Source organism: Scomber japonicus, chromosome 5 (assembly GCF_027409825.1).
Source record: "Scomber japonicus isolate fScoJap1 chromosome 5, fScoJap1.pri, whole genome shotgun sequence".
Lineage (NCBI taxonomy): Eukaryota > Metazoa > Chordata > Actinopteri > Scombriformes > Scombridae > Scomber > Scomber japonicus.
In genome coordinates this window covers 10,164,661-10,184,550 of record NC_070582.1, presented here as the reverse complement: position 1 = coordinate 10,184,550, position 19,890 = coordinate 10,164,661, and the positions used below count along the sequence as shown (strand labels likewise).

General features: G+C 38.4%; 1 protein-coding gene across 2 annotated transcripts; it reads right to left on the bottom strand.

Moving 5' to 3' along the window:
• Positions 1 to 2,388: 2,388 nt before the first annotated feature.
• hmg20a (high mobility group 20A) lies at positions 2,389 to 15,384 on the bottom strand. 2 transcript variants are annotated; one of them, XM_053318883.1, is made up of 9 exons: positions 15,314 to 15,384; positions 11,534 to 11,623; positions 11,188 to 11,397; positions 7,507 to 7,639; positions 6,893 to 6,930; positions 5,595 to 5,670; positions 5,084 to 5,299; positions 3,289 to 3,421; positions 2,389 to 2,939 (listed from the first exon to the last, which is right to left on the bottom strand). In XM_053318883.1, the coding sequence occupies exons 2-9, from the start codon at positions 11,597 to 11,599 to the stop codon at positions 2,936 to 2,938; spliced, it is 876 nt and encodes a 291-aa protein (XP_053174858.1). In that variant the 5' UTR covers positions 11,600 to 11,623; positions 15,314 to 15,384; the 3' UTR covers positions 2,389 to 2,935. The 2 variants fall into 2 exon arrangements, with proteins under 2 accessions (XP_053174858.1, XP_053174859.1); XM_053318884.1 differs by lacking the exon at positions 2,389 to 2,939 and having other exon boundaries at positions 3,285 to 3,421.
• Between the last annotated feature and the right edge of the window lie 4,506 nt (positions 15,385 to 19,890).

Below are 19,890 nucleotides of genomic sequence, written 5' to 3'. Positions count from 1 at the left end.
TTCTTTCTGAGGACAAAGACTGGGTGTGATGGTGTGGCGAGAAGAGGGCACGAGGTGGGAAATCACAGCCATACAGTTTCTCTGTTTCAGCAATGCTGTCATGTCTTAAAATAGATTGAGATTTTTCCTCTTTATCTGATATCACGGAGTACAGATTGTGTGTATGGAGTGAGTTGAAACGGGTTAGGATCTGGACTTAAACATTGAGGTATGATGCATTACTTGCATTATTACTACCCATTATAACCAACCCCCCCACCAAACTCACACACGTGCACACACACACACACACACACACACACACACACACACACACACACACACACACAAGCCTTTCCACGTTGTTTTTTACAGCCTTGGGCCAACATCAAAGCAAAATAAAGGCTGTAGCTAAGCTCATTATACAAATGAGCTTTGGTGCCTACTGCACACACCAAGCAGCGCATATGTGAAAGATGATCCCAAAAGTGAAAAGGTAAACAACTCTAATAAGGTAGTGAGTGTCTCACTGGTCACAGAGCTTCTCTGGAAGTAGTTTATGTCCCATAGTACATCTAGCATATTTCCCTAGCTAGTATTTCTCAATATTTGGAATTTTTAGCCAAGCTACAGTAGCTTTATGGTTTTAAGGAGGGTAATGGTGGTCTTGCAGTCAGTCCACCACTTTGGTGCAATGGAAATATCTCAACAACTATTGGATGTATTGCCATCATATTTTTCATAGTCTGCAGAGGATGCTCACTCGACTTTTTCTGCAGTTGATGTTTTTAATTTTATTGTGAAAAGGCCCAGCAACTTTTGGATGGATTTATTGGTAATCATATTTGTATTAGACAGCTATTAGATGGATTACTGTGACGTTTGATACAGACACTCAGAACGAATTGTCCCTATCTTTTCATCCAGTGAGGTCATCACATCAAAATTTTTCATGAGTCCACTTTGGTTTATGGCTAAATATCTGCAAACAAATGACACTATCACCCTCAGCTGCACTTTAACTATTGTGCTAATTTGAAAATGATAGCATTCTGACGCACTAAACTTAGATGGTGACCACAGTAAACATTACCTAAGGGACATTATGAATCAAAGCACTGCTGTGCCAAAGTATTGCCTCATAGAGCTGTTTGCATAGCTATAGACACTTTGTCTTGTTAAAATACATTGTGTGTACAAAAACTACTGCAAATCTACGGCTCATGTTGTCCCTTTGACTACCAACTGGCATTACATCTGAAACTAGTTGGCATTTGATCAAATTCAGACAGCATTCAGGTTGTAAATGTTGATACTTTCATTATGACCTGTACATTGTCAAAGTCCTCTCCACTCTGTTACATGACAGAGGGACACGCTGTGGTTTTGCAATGTGCATGCAACACAGAAACATGGATTCTGCCACATTCGCACATTCAGTACAATGTAAAAGTAAGAGCATGTAATATTATTAGTTCACCGTATGTACCAACATACTCTCCTGTGGGAACAGATCATCTGTTATGGATATTGTTGCCCATTGTTGGATATTAAACCAGGACACATGTGGCCATTGTGGACAGGAAGTCTCAGCTGGCAAAGAGGAAAAGGCCATCAGCGAATGGAAACAGGAAAGGCTCATAATGTCAAGTCAAAAACAAATACAGTGCTATATTAGCAACGCAATACTTCATATCCAAGCTAATTGGCCACCTCCCGATCAAGCAAATGGGAGCATTCATTTTAAATCTCCTAGTGAATCATAATAAAAAATATGATTTATTTAAAAGGATCTATGTCAAAGACTTTCATGGTCATTTTGTTCCCTATTCATTTTCCTCTGGTCTAATATGGCTATGTGAGGGGAAACCTTCAAACATGATACAGTGGTTTATTGTTTCCCCAAAGCTGTGTACAGCTCAGTGGCTGAGAAATGAGCTGCTGAGTGCAAAGTAATTTCTCTAGATTACAGTAAATTACAGTAGAGCCGCTCAATTAACTTAACCAGACCAAATCTGTTTGACTCCACATCTACTGTATGCTGTGAGTAAATAGGCTTTGGCACTAACTAGGCACAATTCAAAAGTTACAATTAGCAGCATATTTCTATTTGATGTAGATTTAAACTAAGCCGTTGGAAAATAAGTAATTCCTAGTTTGATGTATCACAAACTGAAAATGCTGCATTTAGTTTGTCAATAATACAACTAGCTGCTTTAATATTCATCTACATCTTTAAAGAGTAACCCTTTTATGCACCCTGTTATGTAACTGACTTTTTGATTGAGATGAAGCCATAAAACTATGACATAATGGTACCAAGTCTAACTTTCATTTTCATTTCAATATAAGTATAATCTTAGCATGTCATAAACCAATCCAGAGTGACTCACTCCTCACATGATGTAAATAAGTTTATTGAAAACACAAACACTTTTTACACACAGAAAGAAAAAAAAGAAATGGCACTTTTTTTTTTTCAAAAGGGCATTAAAAAAAGAAGATCTGCTCAGCGATATATCTCGGTGTATAAGATAAATACAAACTCACAGACACTTTGATCAGACACATGTCGGACAATAGTTTAGATATCGTTGTGGAAGCATTTGCTAGAAATAGACGGTGAAAACAGAACAGAAGCAAAGAAGAGTGGCAGGAAATGTTTCATGTTTCGGGTTCTGTCATCCAATTATTTTATAAAACAAACTACTGCTATATCGATAAAGTGTTAACTCAAAAGTGTAAAAAAAACAAAAACAACCCAATAAATAAATATGAGACGCTACATCACCTTCACCTACGCCGACCTTAGCTTAGCAGAGTAATAAAAAAGATGTTTTAAAATCATTTGGGATGACAGATCGACAGGAAGAGGAGTCGGGCATCGACTTGGAAATGATGTCACCTCTGTGTCGCTGTGAATCTCTATCCATCAGAAATGTGGGGCTTTGTACAATTATCTAGAGCAAAAGAAAGCAAAAGACATGCTCATATTGTGACTGGCGGTAATGTTACTTTTGTCAGCTGAGACATAAAAACATTGTAGTGGCTCTGAACCAATAAGCAACTCCATAACAGATCGATTTTTTAAATTAATGACAATACAGATAATGGATTTATCTTTGAGATTTTGCAATGTTTGTCAGACTGAGACGGCTACTTCAAGGCCTACTTTTTTATTGTTGATATTTTATTGACTAGACAACTAAGCAATAATAAAACACCAGATTAAACAATAATAAAAAGTCATTACATGTAACCCTACGTTCTAGTCAAGTCATCAAAAAATCTTACAAAAGAAGCTCTTACCTGTCCAGGCGGTTGACCACATCTCTCACAGTGTTGATGAGATTCTCGCTTTCTTGGGGGTTACTGACAATGATGCTGTGGAGCTTCTTCATGTAGGAGTCAATGGTATCAAGAGAGGGCATCTCTCCGCTGCCTGTGGGACAACAAGTGTGTTTGTGTGTGTTATCCCCCCTGTATTTATCATAAAACACAAAATGTTCCTAAGCTAACAACAATTCGATTTTATATCAATCAAATCGGGAGTAGACACCATCATTAGGTTACCAGCTGACAATATCTTTTACTTTTAGCAAAGTATCTGCTGAGCACCACAGGCTAAAATCAATGAAAACAGATCACAGGGATTAAATCAAGAAAGATTTGTGAGCCTGAAAATCTGCCCAGGAGGAAACGTGTACCATGTACTAAATTAAGTATTGTACGAATTTAAAACTGCTCTGAAATCTGGCACGCTTCCAGAGAACTTTAACCCCTGAGATCAGAAAGAAAATGAAGCAAGCACCAAAACACCAGCCTCATCACCACTGATGTTATTGCTCTGAGCAAAAAAACAGAGCATGTCCCGAGTTGTCAATTTTAGTTAATTAACTGAAATGGCACAATTACGAGAAGAGAATGAGCAATCGTCTGAAATGAGAAGTAAACATGATTACACTCGGAAAAAAAAAAAAAAAGCTTTGATGTTACTTATATATTGACGCCTTGTTCTAAACAGAAACTGACAGTATCCCTGAGGCAAGGTCTCACTGGATTTTGCAATCATCTTTCATCATCAAGCTTTTATGAAATTATGCCAATTTGTGTTGTTTGCAGAATGTGTGTCTGTGCTGTCTGAGCGAGGCATTCAAATAGGTGTGAGAGAAATATGCAGGAGAGAAAATCAGTAGGTGTGAGCTCAGCACAGGTTCTGTATGTGGATTAAACAAGTGAGAACAAAGTAGGATCACATTCCTTTCATTTAAATGATAAACGTGTTAAAATGAATGTGGGTTCAAAGCCTGATTTACCTGGGCGGTCTCTACAAAGAACAGCCAGCAGTTTAACTTATGAGGATCCAGGAAGAGAAGACGTTGGAGTTCAAAGCACAAAAAATATATATATTGTTGGTGTTTGAACACAGCAACAATATTTATGTCACACCAACTTTAACTGGAACTCTGGAACTAACAGCCTACAGCCTAGTATTTATGTGTGTGTCCTGGCATGGATTACTGGTGTGAGCTATCAGATCAATACCAGTTTATCATGGGCATCATATCAGTATCAGAAACATTGGCCCAAAAGCTACACACATACTGTCAGATATAAAAGAAAATACATTTTATTTTATTTTTTAAACACAGTAGTATGTTGATTTAAAAGAAAAATGTTTTAATTTAATTTAATCTAATCTTTTTATCCAAGTTCCCCAAAACTGATGGTCCCAGTCCAAACTGTGGTAATGGATGAGACAGGAAGTCTTTATCAGCAATATCTAACAAACGTAGGAGGTTGCAGAAATGCTCATATTAATAAGTCATCCGGGATAGTGTGGAGTCATTTATCTTATTTTAATTAAAGAAAGAAAATACAAAAGCAGAACGAGCCAAAAGGTTGTTTCACTTTGATCCAAGAAAGATAAAAATCAAGAGTTTTCCTCACATAAAACGGATTCAAGTGGAATGATCTTAGGAGATGAACTCTGCCTAGAAAAACTTGACAAAGGAAAACCAAATTTTAAGGATAACTTATTATGTGGAGTTTTTTGTCTGGGACCGGGGGGGGGACCACTGAACGAAGCCATACTGGTTCTCACCTGGCAGAGGTACAGAAGCGAAGCTGGAGGTGAGTGCTTGACGCAGGGTCTCCAGGTGTTGGTGGAGGAGCCCGTTGCGTCCCCTCTCTTGCATCACGTCGCCTTCCAGCCGCTCGACCGCCCCGCGCATACTCTCCACGTGCTTTTGCAGGGCTGCGTTGCGCTCCTCGTACTCCATGTTGGTCTTACGCAGCTGCCGCATCTCGGCCTCACGTGCTGTTGAGGAATACGAGGAAAAAAGAGCCAGAAACAACTGCAGATCAGAGCCGAAGTCCAGATATGAGATACAATGGGATAGAGCAGTTGGATGCTGTCATGCAATTTTAATCTGCTCAGAGATGTGTGTTCTTTAAAAGTTTGGTGGGCTGTGGAACTATTTTAGGATGACAGAGCACTATAAACAAAGTTCTCTTGAGGTAGCAAAAGGAATATGTTTTGAAACACTTAAATAAATGGAGGTTTTAAAAAAAGTCACAGCTCAGACAGGCCGGCCGCACTCAGGGCTTTTTACCTTTGCTGTGGTTGAGAAACTCCTCTGTGAAGATTGGGATGTCAAACACAGTTCTGTCCTTCCCCTCTGCATCCTTCTAATGGAGGCCAGAGACAGAGGAACAGTGAGAAGAGAGATAAGCTCAAAAGTGAAAACATTTGGCCACACAGACTGACAGACAGAGAGAGGGAGAGAGAGAGAGAGGGAGAGGCGGTCATTTCTCTAGCCGGGCTGTGGGTGGCTGGTTAATTGATTTCATACCTGGCCGCGGGGGAAATCCAGTGATACAGTTTAAGGAATGAGGAGGTAGAAGTAATTTCATCAGCGGTGCTGCTAAGATATCAAAGGCTCTGAAATGGGTTGCAATATATTTGCAATAAAAATGTGCTTCACAATAGCAAGCACAAGATACAGAGCAGGTTTCCCTTCTATATCCCCTCCTATGAAAGCATGCATCTCCCTTCCTCCTTTCTCCTTTCTTAACATAATGAAATTTATGCTGATTCCCGTCCTTTGAATCTAAAAAGGGGCAAACACTGGTGTTCCCCAGAGGAATGCTGTTTCCAATAAAGTCACCTTGGCTGTAACCCTTCGGAGCATGCTGAAATGCTTACAAAGGAAACCTCTTAATTACATGCAGAACTTAATAAAAATGAATTACACACTTTGGTAAAAGCCAAGTGTTTGGATCACAGACACAAACACAGCACCAAAGCGGATTAACTCAGCTTTAGTGATGCAACAATAAGCACAAGAGGAGGGCAAATGCAACAGATTTAGGTTCCTGTGTGAGAAAACGGCAAACACAAACTCTCACCATGATTACACAAAGGCAAATCATTGAAATTGGTGAGAGTTTTTACCGGTCGCAAAGGTCCAGTGGAGTTTTTGATGTAAATTTCAGAACCAACCTTAATGCTATAAGACATAATTAGAAAGACTGTGACAGATTGAATCATTTATTCTACTGAACATAAGGATGTGGCTTTCCAACCACTTTCTACAGTTGCAACAATACTGAATGCAATGCTGCTGTGTATTATCACTGTTATCTGTACGTATACTCTGTTGCATTGCTCCTTTACCCTTTATTTGAGCTGCTGCTGGGAAATGATTTCCATCTGAACTTAATGAGTCAAGTCATCCTCATGAGACCTAGTGCTATTCTTCCCTAGACAGACATTGCGGGATAAATATCTATTACGTTTTGACAGTCAGACGAGGATTTATTCACTCAATTAAATATGCTATTTTCTTCTCGAGGAAAGTGATTGTGAGTGTGAGAGAGAGAAAGGAAAGGAAAGGAAAGAGTCACAAACCTCGTGAAGAGCCTCATTGGCTACCTGGTGCCCGACATCTGGAGAGGAAAGAAAGAATGAAGAAAGAGGACAGCAGATGATTCATGTTTCCCATAGCACAGCGGGCTTTTTACTACATTGTGAACTGACAGAATGAATGAAAGTAATAAGGGGAAAAAAATCCCACCTCTGCACTCTACTATAGAAGATACTGTGAATCAACTGAAATGAGTCAGAACATCATCTTCAGAATGGGCAGATTTCTTATATTTTTTGTTTATGCTGTCAACATTTATAAAAATTTAAACCGACATTTATCCACAGTAAGAAAATAGGAACAGATAATGTAGACCATGTGTTGTGTGAGCAAAGTGACAGCTCTTTGGCCTTTAGTTTAACTATAACTTATAACCCTACCTAATCCAAACTCAGTATTCCTCCTGTACTTTCCACATTTCCTTTGAATACACAAAGCAAATGATGAATTATCTTACACTAAATAATCAATTATATTTTTATGCTGAATGTGCATAAACATTTTTTTGGGTGAGTAACCCGAGTCAAGAATCATTTCCAAACCTTTGCGGTGACTGTTGCTAGCCTGCCATCGGACTGCTTTTCTAACCAGATCTCACCTCCCCTGTGTCGCTTGCCCTTCTGCTTCTCTTGGACCTTTCTGGTGAAATGTTTGTAGGCCTCCGTCTTCTGGTACTTCTCCAGCTCCCGCATATAACGCTCCTTGTCTCGCTCCGCCTCGTCCAGGTATCGCTGCAGAGAGAACAAAGAAAGGTGAGGAGAGAGGGAAAGATTAAGACAAAAAAAAAAAAAAACAAAAGAGGAAAATGAGATTTGGTGAAACAGGATGAAGGGAGGGGGGGGGGGGGGGGATGACACAATGAGTGGGAGTGATTATTCCTAATCAGGATTAGTTTAGGAGGATCCCCATTTCAATTGACAAAAATCAGTAATTTGAAATATTAATATCCTACATTCATACAAAGCTTGTAATATATTAATGTAATTAGTTTAGGAATTAGAGGAAAAGCTACTAAAAATGCTTTCATGCCAACAACTTGTCTCAGGATAGTGAGAAGTCTGACTTTGCTTTCAACTCTGTGGAAGACAACAATGTGGTGCAAATGAGCAGCCAAGTTACCTGAACTCTAATCCACCTTTGTGTTTACTCACAAAAACGTGTTCAAACTCCTCAAAACGTCTTTGAAAAGAAAGGTGAGAAATCTATGAGTTCTAACTTTGCTCCAACAACATTATAAATACTTTAGCAGCTGTACCTGAGGATTTTACCTATACCTGAAAGTGTAAAACATTCAGGCTGAAATCATGTTGAAGCTGGAGTGTGTGGGACTGTTTACTCCCCCTACTGGCAGTGAGAGTAATTACAACAAAACAGTTGAACCCGGCTAACATTATAAGCACTGCCATGGCTAACTCTTCCTACAGTTGTAGTTGCAAAAAGGTGGATAAATAGTTTTAACATCATGCAACTCCAGCAAAGTGATCCATTCAGTGCGATGCCATTTGGAAAGTGTGGAAGACCTGCGTACCCACAGAGCATCCGCAGTATATGTTTGTCTGGCCAGCGTGGGAATGTCGCCACTGATACAACTCTGTACAACTCAACTAACTCAGTGGCAGGAGTTGAATGTAACAGACTTTCATTTATATGTAAAAGTTGGGCTCTGAAGGTTTAAACACACTGTCAAATCAACTATATATTAGTTCGCAGTTAAAGCGACCCTTACCTTTGTTACATTTTTACACATTTTTTGGTTTAGGTTAAAATGCTATTAATAAGGTAATGTTAAATGTTAAATGTTAGAGATCCACAAGGCATAGAAACTCATCATTATTCCATTCTCATATGGTTCTGTGAAAACTCTGACCAATCATATGATTCGGTCCGAATGATGTTGCTGTTCAAGTTTTTTCAAAGTGCTTAAAGCTGCAGTTGGTAACTTTGAGGAGAGAGAGGACTTAGCATCAAATTTGTAGAAGTACAACTGTCAGAACCCTCCCCCTCCCTCTCCACTGCACTCCTGCCCTGCCTTCAAAGTCCCTTCCCCAGAGGAGGCTGACGTGTGCGCGACGGCACGCAACCACGTGCACGCGACCGGTAATACATGAACTACACTCCACACAGCTAGATATAAAACGCTTTACAGTGACTTTCACATGGCTATACCTTACCTAGAAACTCAGAGATATGAGCTTGACCGAGCTGAGGAGGAAGGGGGAGGGGGGCTGTGTGCGTGAGCAGTGATCGACAGCTGTCAGACACTCCATCAGACACAATCCTGGCTCTGATTGGTTCTTTTTTCCGGCCGCGGTGGATTCTGGCAATTTGCAGTAGGAGCAGTAGGCGGGGCTAAATGAGCCTTTTTTTTTTTATACAGATTACTAGTTTCATGTAATGCTGTCTTTACATAGGGACAGTCTTAGCAAATATGACAAAAAGTTACTTTTATAAGACTTACTAACTGCAGCTTTAATGAAATGCAAGAAATGTAGGAGTCACTTTAATGGAGGTTCAGTGTCATAACATAACTGACATTTTCTGACTAGCGTGTGTTGCTATAATGATAAAATACGGATTATGATTCAGTTTACCCTGTCTATGATCATTTTAAAAGGGCATCCGAGTGTTTCCTGCCACCAACATATCTTTAACTGCAATTTAGTTTTTTTCTTTATTAAAATGTGACAGTACATGACTTGTGTTTTAAGTGAGTAGCATTGTCCCACATTCTTTCACAGTTCAGGGCATATCTAGGAAACAATGCAAGAGGCCATCAAACTACAGCAACACAAGCTGTACGAGATGTCAAACAGCCACTGGACTAACGCTGCCTTCACATGGATTGGATTCAGGCAGATGGTCGGGACGGACAACACCTTCTGGACGGCATGTGAACAATGAATAACCAGTGTGATGGACTGGCTGGACGGCAAAACAAAACATGCATGACAATAAGATGCTGTGTATGATGTTGTATTGTTTACAACGAAAGGAATAAAATATATGAAATAAAATACTTTCAGGTCTTTATTGCAAATGTTTCAACTTTTCTTGTGATAGGATTTCAAGGTTTGAGCTTCTCATTGTCCAGATCGCCCATGTTTTCTCCTTGTGTGATGGAGCTAAATAACATCTATTCCTCCAGACCTGATTCCTTCAAGTGAAACTCTTTCGACTCAGTGCTCAGTGTTAAAAGAAGTTTTTTCCTCCTGCTTCTTTCTTTTGAATCGTGGTTTTGATCTCTTCTTACTTGTTGTTTTTTTGTCACTTGTCCTCTGTATTTATATCTTGGTCGAACGAAACATAGTTTAGGTGTGACAAGATCTACAGGCGTATTTCTCACGTCTCGTTTAGTTTGAAGGTGAAAGTTACATCTCTGACATATTTAAATGTTCTGCAGATATTGCGCTGTATAGTAAAAGGTGTGATACTCAAGTCTGTTTTTGGCTGTTATTAGATAAGTTTACTGAGCCAAAATAATGCTGTGAAAAACTGATATTTTCAATTAAGTTCCAACCTGTCAAGAATTAGAATGAAGACATCTTTATAAATATATCCTATAAAGAAAACATGCAAGGCTCAAGGCTGCTTTAGATACACCACAGCATTTACATAAAGGAGCTCATCATCTGCTGCTAACAGTAATGTCCTGGTTCGTTTAACACTTTGCTGATGCCATCACAACTTTGGTAAATAGTATTGCTTATGGTGTTTAATGTTATTATAGATTTTTATTAAGGGAAAAAATTACATCTTTGAAGGAGACATTCTTTGCCAGCCTTACGTAATTTTACCATCGTGCTCTCGTCCACTAAAATGATATCCGGGTTGCTATCTTCCGCCTGCCTGTAAGGGATTTCCCTACAGTGCTCTTGTGCACAGTAAAAACTCAGATAAATGTCTCTGGCGATCTCAGAGTGTTAAATATGTTTGGGGGAAATTGGTGCCACTTGGCTGACTAGTTCAGTCCAGTCCTTTGGGGCACGGTTGCTGCAATTACTGAAAGCCAAAAGTAATGACAATTAAAAATCCACCATCTTGTTACTCAAAAACCTAAATAGGTTTTGCTGCTGGCTGCTGCTGCCTGCGGTCTATTTGTTTTCTCCCACTTTTGCAGAAGAATCGTAATGGTTATTTACTATTGCAGCACAAATCTGGGCTCATTTTATTTTGGATGCAATCCTACAACATATGAATTGAAAGGAAGGAATTCTGAGACTCTGCCACATTTACTTCTAGATCATATTCTCAGTATCCTTTCCGCAACTTTTTCACTGACCTGCTTCTCCTCTGGGGGCAGCTTGCTCCACTCGTTGCCCAGCATCCTCGTAATCTCTGGGAACGGTACGTCTGGACGCTCTGCCCGTAGCTGCTCCCGTCTGTCATTCATGAAGCGGACGTAACCTGTTAAAGGGGCTTTGGGTGCGTTGCTGTCCTTCATTGGCTTCTTCCTCTTCCTCCCCTTGGGCCAGCTGCCACGTCGAGGCTTCTGAAGATAAGAAAAACAGACACGTTCTGAAAATTCGGGTAGCAATCGCCCCTTGATGAGGCGTTCTTGGATTTTGACTTGCAGGGGAAAAAACTGGAAAAATATGCCATCTGATAGCCGTGTGTTCACCTCTTACCTCATCTCCATTTCTTTGGCTGTTGTTGTCGGGATTGGCTGCAGGAGATCCCGTCTGCTCGTCCATGACTCCTAAATCTACACGAGATATCTGGAGGATGACAGAGGGAGATGTTAGAATTGGAAACATCTAATACTAGCACAGCAAAGCTTAATTTTTTTTAATTGGACATATAAAAACTTGAGCTACAGACCTAATTTACATGTATATGATCTGGAAAGGCCAATGATTTGTTACAGTAAAGCTTGGAGTAGCTGGATACACCAAATTGGGACACTTATTGCTGCCCAACGATGGCCGGTTCAAAGGGTTTTGAGACATGGTCGGACTGACGTGTGTAGGCATTGTCACCATGGATGCTGCCCAGTCCGGAAAACCAAAGCAGACTGTTCCTTCAACAGCGGTATCGCCTTTTTCTGTTTTTTTTTTTTCCTCCACCGAACTCCTCCCAAACTTGGCTCTGAAATCCCTCTTGGCCAGTCACATTTCCTCTAATAGAAATGTCTTACTGCTATCAATCATTACTCAGCAAGTGATTGAAAAAACACACTTGCTCAGACGCTCCTCAGACGCTCCCATTTTCAACAGGAGGAAATAAGTGCTTTGGTACTGCCTCGTAATTAGAGATAAGAGAACGCCTACATGCTAAAATGGAGTCGAAGTTAAGTTTCACTAAGTTTTAAAGAGACTTTTTCATCAAGAACTACTGTTAAATTCTAGCTTTGAATATAAATTGTTTGATTCTTGAAACCAAATGGAAAAAAAAACCCATTAGGTCACTTATGTTAAAAAACAAAACAAAATAATTGATAAAATATCTAATTAAACAGTATACTGACTCAGAGTACTTGTGGGTGAGGTTGAGCTCTGAAAATAATAACAATATGATTGTGTTTTAACCTTTGACCTCTTTTGAATTACTGCGTGGGAAGTGAGCTACAGTATCCTGGATGTGGTTTCTGCCCCCCTGCCACTAAATACTGTGGGAAAAGTCTCAGAGGAATTAGTCAATTCACCACAAATATCCCATTTGGAAAGAGAATATAAAGGGAAATCCCCTCTAAAAGCAGTCAGTGAAGGTGTTTTTTTCAAATATTTCTGTGATGCCGCATCCCACTTCCTCAGAAATGCTGATAGTGGCGCCTACAGTTGTGAAAGATGTAGTCAAATCCTTTACTTTACTAAAAGTACCAATACAAGCAATGTAAAAATAAGCAGCATGTTACTTTTGTAGCTGCTGGAGGTGGAGCTACTTTCAACTACTTCATACACAGTTAGCTTATTTAGTCCAGTGGTTACCAACCTAGGGGTCAGGCCCCTCCAAAGGGTCATGAGATAAATCTGAAGGGTCGTGAGATGATTAATGAGACAGGAAAGAAGAAAAAACAAAGTTCTGATACACAAATGTGTTTTCAGTTTTGGGGCTTTTTTTCTTTAATCTGAATTTTGGTGAAATATTGGATCATTTGAACATTTATTGAAATAAAACCATGTGAGAAATTTAGAGGTAAAAATCCCTATTTGGTGGAGCTGTTAACAACTCATAGACATCTGACATGTGAGCCTGACTACACACCACTTTTTGTAAGATGTCAAAAGCCAAAAAGGTTGTAACCACTGGTCTCATCATTAATAATGTGTTTGTGTTTTAAAAGCTTGTTGTAAAATTCATTGTGTAAATTCTTTATCTAAAAAGGAACTAAAGCTGTCAAATAAATGTACAATATTTCCCTCTGAAATGTGTTACATGAAAAGTGTAATCTAGCCTAAATTGGAAATACTCAAGTAAAGTGCAAGTACCTCTAAACTGTACTGAAGCACAGTACTTTCATCCATAATGTGTCACATTTCAGCAAAAGAAACTTGCAGGTAGAAGTGCAAAATACTCAGTCTTAAGTAATAACAAAAAAGAAGCCATGAAAAGAAGAAAAAACAACATAAAAATCACGTTACTCCTTCTGCTCTGCTTTCAGACAATTGAGTACAGCTGCAGTGCCCTCTGCTGGATGAGACTCCATAATGCAACACTCAATAATCATTTACTTGGGATTTTATCTAGATTGAACAATGTACATACCAGCAACCAGTCATTCCAGTTCATAAATAAAGGATTCATAAAAAAATATGAATAAAATATAATAATTTCAATAGAATGAAAGAAAAATGAAAAAGTAAAGGTATAAGTACCAGGCACCCTTAATTAAAGCAGTCTAATAGATTTTGATAAGATATAAATGTTTCTTTGAGAGATCAATTATTAGGTTGTTTTTTATATGTTGGCTTTGTGGATATGAAACTTACCTAACAAAATAAAAACAACAATCAATCCTACAAATTGATATTTAGTGGAACAATATAATGTTACAGTGAGCCAGATAGTGACGTTATATCATTTCCCTCTTTGCGAGATGGACGCATTTTTTTCAAACACTTAAGAGTTATGTTTATTCAAATGATATATGACTTCTGTACGTTCAAGTTTTTGCCTCACAAAAAAGGCTAACTACAAGGGACCTAAGGCCAAAGATTGGACTATTTCTTTATTTAACAATCAATAGTTAAATCATTTAATTACAAAATAAATGTAACTGTAATCTGTTACAGTTACTGAGAAATAACAGGTAATTTAATTAGTTACTTATGAAATCCTTATTTTTTTTAATATTTAACATGTTACTGAATACATTGCTGTTTTTAATTCTTTGAAAACAATATTTGTTTTATATTTTGTAAATAAATCTTGACATGGACCTTATGTGGAGCACACATGGGCTTAAATGGTGTCACAATACCAATTGAGCCCATGTCAGATTTTTGACTTTTATATCTAAATAACAACATCTTTATTTTTTTATTCCACAATCTACATGAACTAATGGATATACTTTAAATGGATTTACTTCATAAGAAATGATCTCTCTTATTCATCATGTCAGTATCAATGAAAAACACCTGAACTTAGATGTTGGTGGGTTTAATGGGCGCACTTACCCTAACAGCTGAAACCATTCATTAGACAATTAGAAAAGTGATCAAAAAGTAATAAGTTACTTTGATTAAATACTTATATTACTCATTACATTTTAAATAGAGTAACTAGTAATCTGTAACCTATTACATTTCCAAAGTAACCTTCTCAACCCTGGAAATAGCTGATATTACATTACAACACCACAACGCATCACTATGTTATAATTTAAGGTTATATATTTGTTGAATTTACGCTTATTTGAAGCACTTTGCACTAAATAAGGTTACTGCATATTGAAAGCATCGACTAACTCACACATGATGTCAACGTCATGTTACGCTACGTTAATGCAAACAAACGCTGTGGCCGATATGTTAAAGTGTTTTATAATCCGTGAGTGTCCAGAAAAACATATTTTAGTTGACTATTAGTGAGATGTTGACGGGATTCATTCAGACCGAGCAGCCAGCTCCATTATGATGTTAGCTAACTCAGACAAGCTAACGTCAACGTTAGCAGCTGCGATTAATCAACTACGGTCTTCATGTAAACTGTAAACTATTGCTGTGCTGATGCTGAATGTGTGGTAATCACTGTGACTAATGTTAACCTTGAATCTCGGCAGATAAACTGAACTTTACAGTATCAAAGAAACAAAAGGTCTGCTAACATCTAGCCGTGCTGCTAAGGCTAAATTAGCACTAATGCTAACAGCGGTCCGGTAATGAACACCTGCAAAATGCTTGATTGCAAACATTATCTGACACGTTTAATATGCACATTGCAAACAGCATGCAGTGGAAACTAACCTTATATACTGTAATCCGTAGCTCTACCTGTCCAAATGATTGTTTTCTTAATCAAAACAATACGAGCAGCCACGTACATAGACTCAAAGCACATAGATAGGCATGTCTCCCTCTACCTGGACTGTTCATTACTGTACTGGTCATTTATCCTTATTATATGTGTTGTTTCATATAATGAAGAAGACATATTTGATCGCACAATGTCCCAAAATTGAAAGAGATAAATAAAGGCAAGAAAAATGTTGACTTCTACTTTATAATTTTAATAAATATATAATAGAGCTGTGGGCCAAAAGCAGCATTTATAAATGCAAATATTCTATCATGCCCTTGTCAAAGGTCAATGATAATCAACACCAGAAAATTTAATTGGATTACAAAATCCACAGTGTGTCCACACAGTCATTTAAAAGTAGATGTGAAACTTATATGAGGCTTCAGTAGTCTGAGTTAGGTACAAGTGGATATATGACACATTTACAGTCTTTTCAGCATCAAATTCCCTCTCTTGATGTTTCCTCGGACAGTGTTTTCCTGTCAATGTGGTGGAAGTACAGTAACGAAAAGAAGGACTTTGGCTTGATTTAAGGTTTCATATTAGCTTTACTATATTAACTATGTTTGCACAGAAAGAGACTTGTAGGTTTTGAACCTCATCAATCACATTGTAAGTGCATTATAAAGGGATCTTCTATTGACAAGTATGAACAGGAGGAATGAGTATGGTGAGAAAAACCTATTTCAAATGTCATTTGGGCACCTGATTGTTTTAAGACACGCTTGAAAAATGTAATTTAATTTAATTGAATCCCATTTGAAGGAACTGTTCTAGCTGTTGTATTTCTATGCCCCCTTGTTGGTGGCCGTTTTCTTCGTGTAACAGGAGACCAAAGCACTTTAGGGTGTTGCTTCCCCCTACTGTTGATTTTGTGTATTACACCTTCTTAGATTTCTATTTTCCTCTACATGCCTTGAAAAATAAATTGCAAAGAATTCCAGATGTATCCAATTGTTTTTTTTAATTATTTTTAAAAGTACTTATCAGAAGGTAGAATAAACACTTCAGTTTCAAATAATTAGAGTTTTCTGGTAATTATTTGATGTTTCAGGCAAAGTTTACAAGGTGAAGAGGGTGATGAAGAGGAAGATGAGGAACATTTTCATTTGAAGGGTTAGTTTTCCAGAAAAAAATACTTTTACAGATTGTTCACAAGCGCATACAAATGCACACATACACAACTTAGCAGCACCAATATTATACAGTGTTAGCAACCCTAGGGTACAATCATCTTCATGATTGTCGTCATGTCTTCATCTTCATCTTCATCTTCAATTGCAGAAGCCTTTCTTGCCTAGATTTGTTCAAGGTAGCTTCAACGCCCTTAATTTCCAAGAAAGCCTTTTAATGTACCCCTGAGAACTGACCTGAACTTGCTGCGTCTGGCTGTTAGTTGTACTTGCATGGTGTGGTGTAATCAAATTATTATTCAAGTGAGAAAGTCTTTTTTTCCCCACAGTGGTTAAAAAAGCAGAGTTACAGCCCTTAGTCAAATGTCTTGTGGCTGCACTGCACTCAGAGGCTGCTGTAAGGGGGAAAACTGACATCTTCCTTTTTTCTAACATGGAGTGATTGTTGAACATCAGTGTGAATCTATAATGCTGACACCGACATCCAACATTTGGAATTTATTTATTTTAGACATGTGAAAAAGTTCTGCTTTAACACTGCACTGTTAAACTGTTTACAAGTTATATTATAAAATGATTATACAAATTGTGAACCAGCCCAGAAATGCTAAAAGATGCTAAAAGCTGTTTTAACTAAGGTTACATTTTTCTTATGTAGATTTACCAATAATTACAACAGCTTCACAAATGAACTGAGATAACTTTTAGATGAGGCAAAGAGAAAAAAAAGCATCTGCCAATAATATGGTAATCTCTGCCAGCAGACATTTTATATTCAGGTTCTCCAAGAGTCATGAATTAATAAAAGGTAGCGATGACTGTGTTGTCACTAATTGGCTGACTTGGAAAACAGAAATGATGCAGGCCAGCTGTTCAGCTCCCTGCAGTCGCATGTCTGGCTTGGTTTTTAACATTTTTTTTTACCATTCAGCATCATTGGTCACTGCATTGTGGGCAGTGGCACAACAAACAAAGCTTGGAAAATAGCGAGCCAGGTTCAATCAGCTCTGAACTGGAGGCTCTTCAGATCCCAGCAGGCCTGTGGGGCAGAGTGGCCAGCTGTCCCCTGTACCGTTATCCACTTGTCACACCACGTCGAATCATCTGGTCCCAGCCTGAGATGTTTAGTGTAGAGGAAAGGTTTCCAGCCACAGGCCCTCTGTGGGTTGATCATATGTCCTTGCCAGTCGGCCTGTGTGGCCTGGCAAGTGGTAATACTTTGACACCCACACTGCATCAAGTCCTCTTTATGCCTGTGGTCGATATCAAGGGTGATAATGTCATATGGCATACTGGTAGGGTGAGGATATGTAGTCAATAGTGAATCAGAGTGAATCAATAGTGATCATCTGTCTAAGAATGGTGCCACTGAGTAAATACGTGTGATGTACCACTCTATAAGCTAAGACCACACTATTTTATTTTACAAATATTCTTCAGGAATTCTTATTTAAGCTGTTGTTGGTGTCCTCAGTGTTCTTAGTCTCCAAAACAAAATCACCTTTGACAGCTGTGAAATACATTTGAAACTCACATTGAGCCATGAAATGCTCTTGGTATTGTAGCAAGCTAGTGTTTAAAAGACAGCAGATTTCAACTACCGTTTTTCAATACATACACAATCTAATCTTTAACACAAAACCTTGAAATTGAATGGACTGCACTGAATCATCTTTTGCACTGACCAAATCAGTGGATTATAACTGTGGAGTTTCCCTCAGTGTTGACTGAGAGTTGGTAGCTCGGGTGTGGCATACTATGTGATACTGCTTGGTTAAAAGATTACTGAAAGACTGCAAAAGCCACGTAAACAATCATAGTGTGAGAACTCTGTTTCAAATAGTTGGCTGCTGAGCTATTTACCTTATAAGCCAATTTTGTATATACCAAGTTTGTATTGAACTGGATGTAACTGATTTAACATCTGACAACAGACGGAACTACGACTGAACTGAAACAAACTGAACTGAATGAAACGATTACCATCACCACAGTGATTGGTAATTTCCACCTCTTTCAACTTTAACAGCTTTAATTGCAACAACAGGCAAACCATCAGCACAGCACTGTGTAACGATAAGTGAATTGTGGAAAATAAGTGAAAGCATAGTGGAACATGTATTGTGTAGTAACATACATACCATAAGACCTATGTCAAAGATATAAATAGACCCAACATTGATATAGAATCAGTGCATAATGATGGTGAATACAAACATTGCAGGGTCCTTTTTAATCCTAACAAGACTTTATACAGCTTCGGAGGTTAACATATACCATGTTGGGTAGGCACGTATTTTCTTCTTCTGCCAGAAAGCAGTGTGAGGCATAGAAAAAATATATTTACATACATACCATTATGAATGTAACCTTGTGTAGTCATGGTGCTGTCATGATGTGTCTACATGCAGACACAGATGCCACATCCATTTGAACACTAATGCAAACATCATATGAAAGAAAGGTTATGCTTTCACCACAGCCATTCCCTATAGAGTAGATAATTGGCTTCGATTTTTCAGCATCTTGCTGAATACATTTGGATATTAATGAGAGTAACTCTTCAGCCTCCTCAAGCCCTCATGCTTTAAGATCGGTAGTTAATATTAATACCATCGTGTGTTGTTTGAAAACAAGTATGTCAACATATGCTAAGTAATGCATTAATTAGCTTAGTTAATGACCTCATCAGCATAACTGGTTATGGTTCAGTGTATGACAGTGAGTGTGGTAGTATATTAGGAAGCTCAAGTTCATCTTGCTTCTCATACACAAACACAAAGCACATCTGTGAGCTTTGCAAATACTAGAGAGAACAAGAGCTCAAAGGGCACACGGACTGTTGCATCATATTGTTGCTAAGCAACCATCTAATTAGTCATGGGTAGCTTACCTAATGAATAATAGGGGTATGACACTGTCAATTAGAATGGGAAAGATGGATGGATATGTGTACATGATGTCCTCCTAAAGAGAAGACTTTTCTTTGATCCAAGAGCTGTGGCTGAAGCATGGATGGGCAGCCGTGTTCCAGAGAGGGCGACGTATGCAGGATCTTATTATAACCAATCACTATACCAGGTGATTTCCGTGATTAGTGTCTCCTCTCTGGTTGAAGCTAATCAGTGAAACTTTCTGAAAAAGGGCTCAGATACCTTTAAAAAGTATCATATGTAATCACAACCACAATGGGCAAAGCTCAGATCATTTCAAAACTGTCATTATCATCATACCCTGATCCCTTTTCATCAGAACAGTTGCAGCTCATATAGGTGAGCCTTTATGGCAAAGTGGCTGAAAAGTTTACTTTCTTCCAGTAGAAAAAAATACCACGAAGTACCAATATATGTTTTTACTGGATATAAGAAGGTCTTCAAAAGATACAATTA

Bases quoted from the DNA above. Each gene is read 5' to 3' on its own strand.
- hmg20a (XM_053318883.1), bottom strand. From the start codon at position 11,599: ATGGACGAGCAGACGGGATCTCCTGCAGCCAATCCCGACAACAACAGC. The intron at 7,640-11,187 runs GTCAGTGAAAAA...TTCTCTCTGCAG, and splicing joins TGCCCCCAGAGGAGAAGCAG to CGATACCTGGACGAGGCGGA. The intron at 3,422-5,083 runs GTGAGAACCAGT...GTTGTCCCACAG, and splicing joins CGCTTCTGTACCTCTGCCAG to GCAGCGGAGAGATGCCCTCT.